General features: G+C 38.2%; 2 protein-coding genes across 6 annotated transcripts in view; one reads left to right on the top strand and one right to left on the bottom strand.

Annotated features, from left to right (window-relative positions):
- Positions 1 to 11,548, top strand: part of LOC124300122 (aryl hydrocarbon receptor nuclear translocator homolog) — a 27,697-nt gene extending 16,149 nt beyond the window's left edge. For 4 of the 5 annotated variants that reach the window (XM_046753815.1, XM_046753813.1, XM_046753816.1 and 1 more), the window contains 9 exons: positions 1,381 to 1,541; positions 5,227 to 5,547; positions 6,761 to 6,964; positions 7,421 to 7,615; positions 8,540 to 8,698; positions 8,765 to 9,073; positions 9,198 to 9,379; positions 9,463 to 9,610; positions 10,384 to 11,548. In XM_046753815.1, coding sequence (XP_046609771.1) covers positions 1,381 to 1,541; positions 5,227 to 5,547; positions 6,761 to 6,964; positions 7,421 to 7,615; positions 8,540 to 8,698; positions 8,765 to 9,073; positions 9,198 to 9,379; positions 9,463 to 9,610; positions 10,384 to 10,610 — 1,906 coding nt within the window. In that variant the 3' untranslated portion in view covers positions 10,611 to 11,548. The remainder of the gene's footprint in view (positions 1 to 1,380; positions 1,542 to 5,226; positions 5,548 to 6,760; positions 6,965 to 7,420; positions 7,616 to 8,539; positions 8,699 to 8,764; positions 9,074 to 9,197; positions 9,380 to 9,462; positions 9,611 to 10,383) is intronic. The other variant, XM_046753814.1, reaches the window with a different exon arrangement.
- On the bottom strand, positions 11,054 to 14,350 carry LOC124300123 (U3 small nucleolar ribonucleoprotein protein MPP10). Its single transcript, XM_046753818.1, has 4 exons — positions 14,120 to 14,350; positions 12,355 to 13,702; positions 12,126 to 12,234; positions 11,054 to 12,039 (listed from the first exon to the last, which is right to left on the bottom strand). Exons 1-4 carry the CDS (start codon positions 14,194 to 14,196, stop codon positions 11,666 to 11,668), a joined length of 1,908 nt encoding a protein of 635 aa, XP_046609774.1. The 5' UTR covers positions 14,197 to 14,350; the 3' UTR covers positions 11,054 to 11,665.

Below are 14,350 nucleotides of genomic sequence, written 5' to 3'. Positions count from 1 at the left end.
ACCTAATGTACCTGCAACGTGGCTTCTTCCTCTTTTTCTGCTTCTTCTTCTTCTTCTTCTTCTTCAAGGCTCGCGAGAGCTGCTGCTGCTGCTGCTTCTCTCTCTCTGCCTCTTTAAATTGCAAAGATAGCCGGGCATTACGCAAATCAGATGCGCTTCGGAGGTACACACGTGCACTGACTCTTTACGTACGTGCGTCATACGTGTGCAACCACACACACACACGTATGCCGAGGTACACTCTTCGCCCTGCGTCGAAACAGAGGATCGGGTCAAAGGGCGGGCAGACTCTGCGCGGGAAACGCGATCACTACGGTTTCTTTCTTTTTTTTATTTTTAGTATTCGACGAGATACTTCAAAGCTTTATCACTGCAGATATTTACCTATCCTACCTTTGTATTCAGTTACAGTACGCAGTATGCCTAATAATATGCAATATGGCATGGCGGTGATCGACAGTTGAAAATGAACCTTCATCGTCGTCTTCTTTCCGAGCTATAATGAGAAAATCCTCATGCAACTGACGAAATTTTTCATCGAACACCCGAATCAATCATTGGTCCGACTTTTTTGAGGCTTTATAGGTTTAGTTTTCTTCGGGATCTGATGAGGGAGGATCTCCAACCAGCTGAGGCACCGCCTCCTTTAATTCATACTCGTTCCCGCCACAGTAATAGTGTGTGGTTATCGGCTGGGTTTTACCTAATTCCCAATCTGTTTACGTCTACACGTGTAGCACATATACGAAATTCGGTTAATAATCATACATTGCTATTTTGTCGCGAACGAGTATGAATAAAACGGGGAGGAAAATTCACCCTGTATATTACATTAACGTAATTCGGCGAACCAGTAACGAACAAAGAAATTCACGTACCACGGTTACATAGCGATGGTTTCTTGAAAAAAATGTATGCTTAAAAGTAACAGCTTGAAAGCAAAATCGAAAGTAATTCCATTGAAATGATTCACTTTTTGCACCGACGAAAAAGTGTTCTTTTACTTTTTAGTACCAATATTATGTGTATAAGATATTTTCAGGTTGAAAATTAATTGATCCGATTACAATGAACTGTTATAGAAATAGAAAAAAAAAATCGGTGAACAACAGATTAAAAAACCATATGATGAGAAAACTTCAGATGGCTAAAAATTGAACAAATAAGTGATCAAGCTGGATCGAAAGAATCTTGCGAAACTGATGGAATGATAATTTTCGTATTGCAGAAATCTTTAAATTAGACAAATCGTTCCTTGATTATTGATTCTATTCGTTACTCGGACGAGAAAAATGTTTCTTAGGTGTGGAAAAAAAAAACGCCGATAAAATTGACTTGTTAAAGTGGTGTATAATTGAGCTTTATTTCGTGTTCTTTCAGCCGGGAAAATCATTGTGAGATTGAACGTCGTAGGAGAAACAAGATGACCGCGTACATCACCGAGCTTTCGGACATGGTGCCAACGTGTTCGGCTCTTGCTCGTAAACCGGACAAGCTAACGATCCTTAGGATGGCCGTTGCCCACATGAAGGCGTTAAGGGGTGAGTTTTAATCGAGGGTAATAAATAACTATCATATCATATACCATTATAAGTGGGTGAAATTGAAAGAAAGGTTGAAAAAGCATAATATAAGAAGTTTGTACACATGAAAGAATTGGCTATCAACTTGCTTTGAGGAAATATAAAAATGTATCCTAATACGATACTGTAGTCAGTCTTTACCGACCGAGTAAAATACCAATTTTTTTTTTTTATTATTGTCAAATCTACGCAGCACCGAAGTAAAAATGCTGAAGTCAGCGCGATTCTACATGCAATGCTGAACAAGAAATATTAAGAAAGTATTTTGTTTCACGTAGGAAGCTAGACCAAATGTATTCCTACACTCAATGGTAATTTAATTGCAGGAATACGTTTCTCAGCATCATTCTTGTGTGAAACAAAACTGTTTTTTTGGCATTCGTATTCGGCATTGTATGTATAGTACTGCGCTGCTGCGGATTTTTCACATCAGTGATACGTACACTTCGACAATAGTAAATATGTATAAGTGACAATCATCGCCGTCGGTAAAGACTGACTATAGCATGCTCTTAATATGCTTAGTAGACTCATTGCTTCATCCGATATTGATATTTTAGCTTTTCTTTACGTTACTTCTGAGGTAACAACACTGCATCGACTCGCAGTCAGTCGAACGATGCAACGTATGTAGTCGCTGGTAAGTTATCGCATCGGCCTTGAAAAAAAAAAAAAAACGGAGACCTAATTATACATATGTATACAATATTGTATGTGTAAATATATCTGAGAGATAAGAAAATCAGCGATACGTCACGTCATTCCCGCGAAATATGACAACTTTTATCATGTTTCTTATTTTAACATTTTTTTCCGACCACCTTTATGTTTTGGTTTCTTTTTTTCTCCTTTCAATAATCTAGTGACGATCGTATTTGCGCATTTTTACGAGCCCCGTGAGCTTCAGATCGTCATAAATATGCGTATAAAAAAATTTCTTCAAACTTTATATTCAAACTGTATATCGGAGTGTTTCTTCCGTTCAACCATTCTTTTATACGGATAGAACACTTGCAAAGCTAAAAATTTCAGTGCCTAAGCAAAGAGGAAAGAAAATTAATAAATAATCTTCAGTTATATAATTTATAATAACACCTGATCAAAAAATAGAGGATTTACATCCGAGGCGAAACTCTCTGGCAATCGAAAAATGTCTATTCGTCGGCTCGCAATGAGGTGATGTGCAGCGGATTAGCTCGAAGCACTTCGTATGTCCTGCCTCTTACTTTTCATCCTTCTCTTCGACGTCGTCGTCGTTTCCGTACCCATAATACAGCCGTTCGTCAGGGCATTCGTATGCCAACAACGAATTCCTCCAGGATCGCCGTTCCGTCTCTTGACTCAGTCACTCGTTATTTCTCGCTGACTACCTATTTACGTTACATTCACTGACATGTACATACGTGTAAGTTTGCCGGAGGAATTTATAAAAATCTTACCTGAAAGAAAGAAAGAAAGAAAAATGGAGTGGAAAAATGTTTTACGCTGCAAAAGCAGAGTGTAGAACAAAAAATACCAAACATTACCTTACTTGTTTTTTTTGAACCACTTTCTCGTTGTTATAGTTCGTTTCTTCGGTTCTTCTTCAACTTTGAAAGAGAGTGATTCACTAATTTTTTCTACAACGAGTAAGAAAAAACTCATGCTTCGAATACAAAAGTAACAGAGATGGTAAACTGAAGCGTTGAGTGAAATCTTTTGTAATCGTGTCAAATATTTCAATATACACGATGTTTAAATTGTTGAAATATAGCTAAATATTTGAGAATCCCATGAATTGACGTCAAGAAGCCGTCAGATAGCGCAATTCTTATAGTTGCAGTATCGAAAAACCTTTTCGTTTCATGCCGAGAATAGCACCAGAAAATTTATTCCTGAAATTAATTGTAGTTCTTCAATTACGGGACAACATTTTCTCGTGCTATTGTTCAGAGAAACGAACATTTTCTTTTTTTATTTATACCTGTGTTTGGCTATCGATAGAATATTGCGATGGGTGTAACTTTTTCGCTTCAACAATTCGCATTGTCTTTAACAATGGTAAAAATAAGGGACGCTTTACTCGGTCGGTAAAGACTGTCTTATAGTACCATCTCAATGAAGTAGAAGACTCTATACGCATAACGAAAAAACATTCGTTATTCTTTGCAGTTTCTTACGTCGTCCGGCATATCGTATTCTTCTCCATCTCCACGTCCTCCTTCGCTTGTTCATAGCCTGCACGTCATATAATCTCAGCAGGGAAGAACGCGTGTCTACGCACACATCGACGCGTAACGTTCGTTCGTATTTACTTGGAGAAATTTGTATTCAACCGCCGATGTTAACTCGTTGGTATTATAAGAGAAAGAGCTCTGGCTATAAACAATACGACACTTCCACCACCACCGACGCGATGACGCCGAAGAGGACGACGGCGGTATGTCCATCTCCCCCGTCTCCTCCTCCTCGAACCGCTGCCGAGGCACCGGAAGCGTGTATCGTGCTTTCTGCATTCGATATGATCATGCTGGGGAGAGGAGAGAAGAAAATTTTCCTTTCGTACGCCATTTATTTCCTTATTTTCGGCTTTTTTCATTCCTCCTTGTTTCGAAGAGCTTGAATCTTTGTTCAAACGTATCCACACTGGGAGTTTTTCGTGAAACGAAACACCCAACGCTGGCGGATAGGCAACCGAAGCTACAATTTGCGCTTCTACATATTCACAACGTAGGTTTGGTTGCCTATCTACCGGCGGTGAGACAGTCAGGTTCACGGAATTCTCCCGGTATGTATAATATCGTTAGGGACGCTGACTCTTATTCCCGGTATCCCTCTACGATGTTCCATCGGCATACACACCGCATAAGATCAGATCTCGTGACCGCAACAACGGCAGCCTGCACAGATATTCCCCTCAACTCGAACGAGATCTTCCTCTTGATAGGGGGCGAAAGTCGCGACAGTCTACGCGCCGTATTTTCTACCGTCGAATACTAATTATTCGACCTTTTTTTCTATGAAGCATCCACGTGTCGTGCACGCGTAGAGATTCACATCTGAACCGAAAATCTTTTCTTCGCAGAGCGGGAAAAAAAAAACGGATCATAAAATTCAAAGCGCGTAGAGGCCAAATTGGTTTATTCATCCATTTGAGGGGGAAAAAACGTATCATTTTTTTACGGCAATGTAGAGCATGAACATTTGTAAAATTGAATTGAAAAAATTTCATCCACTTGTTTATTTGGAAAATCTACAACATTCTCCCAAGCTGTCAATTAAGTATGTCAAAATGATGTACACTGATGACGATTAAAAAGATTACAAAGATTACACAAAGATTGTAAATAGTATAACGAATTATTTGGGATAACAAAGATTGCAAGTGGTTGCAAATGTTACCAGGATTTCGAGGATTATGAAGTAACACAGAATACAAATGATTACAAAACAATTACAAAGATTGCGTGAAGAATGCAGAGGGATTAAAAGTCATGAAGAATACAAAATTGTTACAAAAGATTACAAAGAATTATAGCGATTACAGCAGATATGTACACCGTATTCCAACAATAATTTAAACCCTCCCACCCACCATCCGCCCGTCCCGTCGAGAAAAAAAGAAACCTAACTGAACTCTTCCCTAACTTTTTTCTTTTTTCAGGGACCGGTAACACCAGCACCGACGGTACTTACAAGCCGTCCTTCCTAACGGATCAGGAACTAAAACACCTGATCCTTGAGGCAGCGGACGGTTTCCTCTTTGTCGTGAGCTGTGAAACGGGACGGATAATATACGTGTCCGATTCAGTTGCGCCTGTGCTGAATTACTCTCAGAGCGAATGGTATGGTACGAGCTTTTACAGCCAAGTGCACCCCGACGATGCTGAGAAAGTACGGGAGCAGCTGAGCGCTGCGGAACCGCAGCACGCCGGCAGGGTCCTCGACCTCAAGACCGGGACCGTCAAGAAGGAGGGACACCAATGTGAGTTTCATTTTTGATCAGCGGCGCGTTTTCCGCGTTTGGATGTGTTGAATTCTAAGAAGAATGAGAAAACATTTTTCATATTCTGATTTCTCTGCTTTTCAGAGATAAAATGGAACAAGAAAAGTTACTTGAGTTTTCATTGAATTCATCCACATTTTGGGATCTAAAAAATCTCCGACCTTTTTCATGTGTGTTATCAATTTTTTGTTCAACCACGTCTCGAGAATGATTGAACGGATTTTTATGATTTTGGTCCTAATCGGCCGAGACTCTTTTTTAATCGAAGTCGATTAGGTTTTGAATTTTTTCGGTTCAGTAGTTTTGAGTTATTCAAATATATGATGAGAAAAGTAATCAATTGATATCTCAAGAACGGACTTACGGATATTGATGATTTTTGTTTCAACCTATGCGGTTCAATTGAACTTAGAATTGATTAGATTTTAGAAATGGTTGATTCGGTAATCTTCGGTTTGTTTGAATACAATTTTTTTTTTTTCTAATCCGTATGACATCTCGAAAAGGGATCGAGAAATTTGAATTCGATTGATCCCTAGATTCCAAGTTATTTAAATATCAAAATTTAAAAGAAAACATTATATTCAGTTATGTTTTTTGAGCTCCAAATGCATCCGAACCGAAAGTTCATTTAGGGCTCAGACTATTTGAACACTTCAATTTTTAAACAGCTGACTTTTATTTTTCTTGGCAGTACTGGTAAATTTTTTTTTGAGCAAACATGGTGTTTTTTACTCTTAAGTATAGAACCCAGATCACACAAGTGCTTCTACATATTATTAGTTTTCGCCGAAATCACATGATGTAGAATGCTCATCCTTTATTTCTATAATCCAAATAACTCTACGGGCCCCAATGATAAAACAGTTAACTCATGTGTATATGAATAGAAGACAATTGCTTTATTATCGGGGTCGGTAGAGTTACATGGATTATAATCGTCACGCCAAAGTTAGGTCTTTAATAATCAACCTCTCTAAAGTTGAGTGAATTTTATTAGAGACCATCGACATAAATGTTACTTCAACGGATTTGTTTGTAAAATACTAGTAATCTGCTGTAAAAAGACTTAGTTGACCAAATATTCGATTGCAACACAATAGTCTTCTGAGTACTATTTTTTACAACGTTCGTACATAATCTAGGCAAAAATTCAACCGTTTTATCATTTCAACTCTTACTTGAATTTCAGCATCCATGAGACTTTGCATGGGCTCTAGGAGGGGCTTCATTTGTCGTATGAAAGTTGGAAGCCTTCAGACAAGCGGTGACATGGCCGCGGCACATGGTTTGCACCGTCTTAAGCAGAGAAACTCTTTGGGACCACCCGCAAGAGACGGTCAAAGTTATGCAGTAGTACACTGCACTGGTTACATTAAAAACTGGCCCCCAACCGGTGAGTATGATGGGCAGTGGAAAGTGAAGTTGGCCCATTTATCTGAACCTACGTTTCTTAATTATGTCTGCAGGGTGGTCACAGCAAGGCAATTCAGTTTCTCGATTTTCGGTTTTCACAAAGAGAAACAATAAAGAAAAAAATTAGTCAATGTGTTGTTTTCTTCGGGCAATGAATATTTGGTAGAAAATCATATCTTAGGATGTCGAACTTTTTGATACTTGCTTTCATTGTCAATAATTACGCTTAATCGAAACATGTTTCTTTCAATACCCAATAATCACTGGTTTATTTTTATTCAAGAAAATACTGCATTTACATCTGAATGAAAGGACAGTTATTTTTTTTTTTTTTTTTCACTTATATCTGTGACCACTCTCTACATGTACATATAATTAAGTTTGTTAAGTTTTCGATGGTGGACCTGGGTACCTAACAGGCTCTTTTAAATCGTAGGTGATTTTGTTTCCCCGTGTGTACCAGGTGTGGGTATAGGTGACAGGGGTCAGGGTGGGGGAGTTCCAGGGGCACCTGATGGGGTTGTTGGTGACGACAGCGGCTCGTCACACTGCTGCTTAGTAGCCATCGGACGTCTTCAGGTCACAAGCACACCAAATACCAGTGATTTAACTGGTTCAAACAGTAACAATGGTGAGATGCTACTTTATCTTGTTTAAATAACATTAACACACTGAAGGAATACTTATCTGTTTCTTTAAAATCACAGCAGTAGAAAAAATCTATTTAAGGTATTAATCCCCATCATATAGACTATAAAAAAGTCTCGATCAGTACGGACTGGGTGAGGAATACTCTGTAAAACTTCAGTCATTTAGATCGTTTGGCTTGAATTGGTCAGTTGAAACTGTTCTCTTTTTTTTCTCACAACATATCTTTTCAAAGTGCTCTTTCCACACAGGCTTATCGTATTGTAAGCATTTATAACGCGTTTTATGGTCGGGAGAAGAAGGGCACAAGTTGCATCATTTGGTTTTCGCTATCTTATTATCGGCCAATTCATGCTGGATATCCTATTCCTCTAGCACATCACTAGGCTTTAAAACATCCTCAATTGAATTTCGCAATTTGAGATGTCGAGTGGGTATAACCAGTCTCCTAACTAAGGTTTTACAAGTTTTAATGATAGTTCTTTGATAAATTTGTTTTTTTGTATGGCTGTTTTTTTCATTCAAATTACATGAAATGAAACTATTTACACTAGCTTGATCCAGCATACCATACAACATTCTTACAGGCCATCTAAACGATTTCTTAGCCGTTTTATACTGATGGCATTTCTAGTCAAAACTATCAATGCATTTCGAAATGAGGATGCATTTTTAGAAAAATCGTTATCTCCCAACTTTAGTATAGTTAGATATGCAGTAAGCCATAATAATGCCAGATATCTTCATGCTTTGCAAACTAAACTGCTTTAAAGTCATTCTGGAGTTACGAAATAGAGATTTGTTTGTTCAATATTTCATTGTGTCAACATTAGTACCTTCGATATCGTTGGAAACTTCAATCGCTAAAACTGACTGTCATCCAATGGTGAATTTCTCTGTACTACAGAATTCATCTCCCGTCATTCAGCTGAAGGAAAATTCACTTTTGTCGATCAGAGGGTCGGTGGAATCCTGGGATACACGCCATCTGAGCTCCTCGGACATCCCTGCTACGATTTTTTTCACCCTGAAGACCTGACGCACATGAGGGAAAGCTTTGAGCAAGGTAAATAAAACGTAGGAAAAAAATGGTCGAAACTTTTTGTTGACCGCGTTTTTTCTTATATCACAGTACTGAAACTAAAGGGCCAAGTTATGTCGGTGATGTATCGATTTCGGGCGAAAAATCGGGACTGGGTTTGGCTCAGAACGTCCGCCTTTGCGTTTCTCAACCCTTACACAGATGAAGTCGAGTACATAGTCTGCACGAACACAACGGCCAAATCCTTGCATCCTGGTGGTGAGGGACAAACCGAAGGAGAGAATGTCTCTGGTTATGGACAACCTAGTCTTGACTACAGCGTCCACAGACATCCTGCCAGAGAGGCTATTTACCCAGCCCATCAAATGATGCAGCATCCTGCGACAGTTGCTACTGCAGGTATGGTATCTTATAACTTGATTTTCCACCTGTCATGAAATTCTTTGTCAAGTGCCGCAAAACCTGAATGTCGCCAAACGAATTTTGACCAAGTTATCACTTCATCTCGGTCACCTACTTACAGGACCCCAACAAGCAAGACCATCCAGTGCTCAAAACGTTTACCAGGGATATGAAACGACCCAGTCACCAATAGCCTATGGATCCCCCGGTCAGCAGAGCACCTCCTCCTCGGTTCTAAATCGTATACCAAAACCGGCAAACACATCGCCGACTCCCGTTCAGCAAGCCTGGACACTCAGACAGGTAAATGTCAACGGTGCAATTATTGTTCCGCATCAGGTCCTGTCAGGAATTGTCTCATTCAATGCCACCCTCTTCTTTTATAGCAACAACCTGTCACCGAAGGCTACCAGTATAACCACCAGTTAAGTCCGTCGAGATCTCCAAGTGGTCCAACTTATACTCAGCTTAGTAGTGGAGCTCGAACACCTGCGGCGTCTTACCACGCGGTTACAACAGTTCCGAACAATCCGGGTAAGTCAACGTGTGGTAGGGTTAATGATTAAATTTATTCGATTAACAGGGCTTATACCAGTAGGTGTCTGAAAAAGTGAGTGAATTCTAAGAATTTATATCTTGACAATCAATCATTCAATTCGATTAGGGATCGTTTTATTCCAGAGTATGCAGGTTGAGCTTCATTTAAATACCATTTTTATTAGAATCAATTATTAGGAAGTATTGTTAATGACAATAACGTCAACTCTTTCGCTCATTGACACCTTTTGTGGTGCTCACGATAGCTCAAAAATGGCACAACCAATTTACTTCAACTTGGAGCTGGCATTCTTGGACAGTTTATTCTTTTCGCCACAATCCTATTTCTTTTTATCATCATATTATTATGTTAACTAAACTTAAAAAGAGTGGTAATTTTTTATTGTGGAAAATTATATTCCAACTTTAAACGTTTCTTGTTCCGTTGAGAACGAAAAATTTTGGATTCCGGAAGAGAAGATAAACTCGCCGCGAAAACTCTCTCCAAATTTGAGGTACCAAAACTGCCACTGAGCGAAATGTTTGAATTTAGTATCAATAACAATGCTTCCTGTTAATAGATTAGAATTAAAAAAATGACCTCAATGAATCTTGATCTACATACTTTTAAATTACATAAACCTTGATCAAATTGAAAATCGATAGCAGAAATTTGAATTCTCGAAATTCCCCCGCTTTTTGAGCCGTTTACTCGTATACGTAGGTATACCCCCCCAGCAATTGATTTTTTTATTTGATCATCATTTTAGGCATGTGGGGCTGGCAAGGCCAGCAGCATCAAGGGCCGCATCAAGCACAGCAGGACGGTGGACAGGCGGGTGCACCGGTCGCTAATCAAGGCCAGGGTCCTCACCCCTCGCAAGGAGGTCCAGGAGCGCAGCCTCAGGAGTTATCGGACATGTTACAGATGTTACAGGACCAAGGCGGAGCCCCTGGTTTTGAGGAGCTCAATATGTTCAATACTAATTTCGAGTAGGAAGGGGGGCAGGGGAAATCTTGGTGGTAGAAAAATAACTAATGAATATAACTATTATTGATATTGTATTTTTCCACCTTCAATATTACTCCCTTTTATTGATATTTTTACTCAGCCCTTACCATCCTTCCTGATCTTAATACTTTCAATTTAGAAAAGAAACAAAGTAAATAAAATTTAACAAAATTAAGCGAAGTCAAATAAGGATAGTTAATACGCAGAATTTCCAATTTCTACTTGGAATGGTATTTTAAATATATTTAATTGTGTACATTTTATGATCAACTTTGAATCATTGATCGATCCATGTTCCATATACTTATTTGCCAGTGTTCTGGAGAAATTCATTGCAAAAGTGGAAAACTATTTAAAATGAAGAGGAAAAAAATGAAAACTACAAGGAGTTAACAAAAAAAAATATTGAAATATTTTTCAAACTTTTCAGAATAGTTACGAATAAGAAATTAAAACTTTTCGACTGCAAGCTTTCAACGTAGATATATATGATAAGGAGTAGCTTAATGAAATTGTTTTTTCATATATTTGTAAACCGTGCAATTACTATAATGTTTTTGATGACAGATATTAGACAAAGACACGACCGTGACAATGTACAAAATTATATGACTCACTCGAAGCTGCTTGTTATTTACAAAATGATGTCATTAATGGATATCAATTTTCTAAGTAATATTTTTTCTTAGATATTAGTAATAACATAGCACATAATTAAATAATTGTAATTATAATAAGACTATCACTTGTGAATTGTTGCATTTGTATATGTTTAGCAATATTTTAGATTGAGAGCAAGAGAGAGATTGAGAAATAACAAAAAAAAGTTTTAAAAAACAAAAAAAAAAACCATAGCATATCATAATCGTGAGAAAACGGAAACACTTTTTCACTAATATATGGGGAATACTATACGGAGAAAACTCGTGTTTTAAATTTCATTTATTAATAATAATAATGATGAATACCTCTAATTGTAACTAACGTACTTTAAAAAAATAGTAGAAGAGGAAATTGTTTTAATTATCGACTATACAAGTTCAGAGTTTTAATTTCACCGCGGATAATGCCTTCTTGTCTTTCTTGTTCCGCACATTGCCGTCTTTCGATTTTATATGAAAGTTGACTTGATCCTGAAGCTGATCAAAGAATGCTGTGGAAGACTTTGCCGTCTTTCCACTCGTTTCATCTATCTTTGAAATATTACGCTCCTTACTCAAACTGTCAATCATCTTTGCTGCTTTTTCCTTACTGTACTTATTTCCAAGACCAGGTTTCAATTTCCCAACAATCTTTTCCCGCTTTTCTTTAGCCTTCTCTCTGTCTCGTTGATTCAACTTCTTTTGACGCCTTTCACGTTTCATGTCCGTCTCAGTTCTCTCGGCTCTGCCGATCAGGTCGCCACGCGATTTTGCTGTAATGAAACGGAATTGAATAATTTGTAATAGCGAACTTTTTCTGTATTCAGATAGATACTGATTGCTGTATTATGTGGTTTACCTTTTATTTCTTCTGGTGCCAATAAAGTTGCATCACTTGTGGCTATCGGAGCTACTTCCTCCATCGTTACAGCAGGAAGGTTGCTAACGATTTTGACGTCAGGCCTGGCCTGAAATAAAATGCAAAAACCATTATCGATACATTATGAATTTGTGAATTCTAATCTCTGTCTCATTTCGGATCTAACTAGAATTAACAGATGCTGCATCAAGAGAAACTGATGGCTTACCAATTTTGGAGTGTAATGAAAATTGGAAAGAGCGTCAAGTTTGCTGAACAAAGAATGCATCATATTACGAATTTCAATGTGTTCTTTAGGTTCCTCAGTTTCTCGTTCCTCGTTGTCAGGGTTCAACGCTTCCTTTTGTTTCAAGTATTCATTTTCATAAATCTGTGCCAGACTAAGTTTACTCTTCTCCTGGTCTAACACCAGCTTTTTTTTATATTCCATTGGGGTTTCAACAGGTTTAAATTTCTTCTCAACATCGTCCCAAGCTTTGTCTTTTATTCTCTGCTTTATTATATCCTCTAACTTCAATGTTGTCTCTTCAGTGATCACAGGAGCTGGTCTGGAAGTTATGTCAAACTCAACGTGCTCCTGCAGCAGTGAATCCTGTGGCCTAGATGCAGCATCAACTTCACCCTTTAATTGCCAAGGTTTTTCTGAAATTGCTGCTTCTTCCAATTCCTCTATTTTTCTTCGCAGTCTTTCTTGACGTGTTTCTAGGCTGGATTTTATCTCTGTAGTCCCTTCCTTTTTAGATTCATCTTCCTCTGAACTACTTGAAGCCGATTGATCATTGACACTGAATTTAACGCGTTTCTTATGAGGTTCTGTTGTTTCTTCTTCATCTACAGATAGGTTGGTATCGTTCTCAGATTCTTCATTAAAATGATTGCTCTCAGTCTCAGAGTTTGATTCGTCGTTGCTCTGTGGTTGATCAAAGAAATCTTTAAACTTTACTAGTCTTGGGTCAGTTTCGTCGTCTTCGCTTCCATTATCAGAAACATATTCAAATAAGTCGACAGACTCCTCATCAGCATCATCACTGTCTTCTTCATTCGACTTCCCTTTTTGCATTTCTCTTTTATCTTCTTTCGTGAGGTACTCATCCAATTCTTGGAGTTTGAAGAATTTATCATCTACTATCGAGGGCGGTGTTTTTCTTTTGGCCACTCTTTTCGATTTCTTCTTCCTCATCTGCTTCCCCAGTCCTTCTATGTCTAAATTACTTAAGTCGCCGTCACTTAGGTCTGAATCGTAGGTAGATACCTGTTCGCCATCCAAAGATTGATCGAGGCCTGATTTACCATTGCTTTGTTGTTCATCACTCCTCGTTAGCTTGACAGGTAGTTTCAGTCTCTTACCCGCAATCAACGATCTAGAGACTCCTGTCAGAATATGGGGCAATTCTCCTTCATTCTGGAGTTCTAGCTGTTGCCATATTTGCTCAGTATCAAAACCCTCTGTGATTAACTCTGGCAACGCCTCTGTCATGCGACCAGATTCTTCCTTAGTAAAATCATAAAGGGATTTTATCGTGTGACGGAATTCCAACGATACACCTGCCTGTATGCTACAAAGATGAAAATTATCGGTGTTAAGTGGGCCGAACAATGAAAGGTAATCACTGGTTGCGTAAATTATTTGATAAAAATCGTAAGATGAAGATTTTCTTTCTAAATGAATATATTTTACATCTACTTCAATTTCATGGGACTGAAGTTAGTAATGGATAAGTAACGCAACGTTAAAAGAAAAATTGTTTTACAACTTTAAAATGAGTTTGAAAAGTTTCAGATTATAAAATCTGAGTATGCCGACGGTGTTTCAGTGTTCACTGAATTTCAAACAAGCCGGGTTTTGCTAGAAGTAGAAGTACAACTTGAAAATAACGTTGAGAACTGCAGCCTCATTCAATTTTAACGTACTCCAGTCGAAATAAAAATTAGACCTGTAAAACTACGGTTGTTAGAAATGAATTAGAATTAACCTCAAATAATTTTCAGTTTTCTTGGTGTTTGCTTCTACGACGTTGATGATGTCGTGGAAAACCCTCGAGCTCTTCATGATCGGTGAATAATTCTATACAATAGATAACTTAAACTGCAATAGTTCTTGAATTAAAAGACATTGTCACAACCATGTGGCATTCGAACTACGATTCGACCTTTAAGAATGCTAGCCACATGCATTCACACCATGCATACTATCGGCATTGGTC

Source organism: Neodiprion virginianus, chromosome 3 (assembly GCF_021901495.1).
Source record: "Neodiprion virginianus isolate iyNeoVirg1 chromosome 3, iyNeoVirg1.1, whole genome shotgun sequence".
Classification (NCBI taxonomy): Eukaryota; Metazoa; Arthropoda; class Insecta; order Hymenoptera; family Diprionidae; genus Neodiprion; species Neodiprion virginianus.
This window is presented reverse-complemented; position numbering and strand designations above follow the sequence as displayed.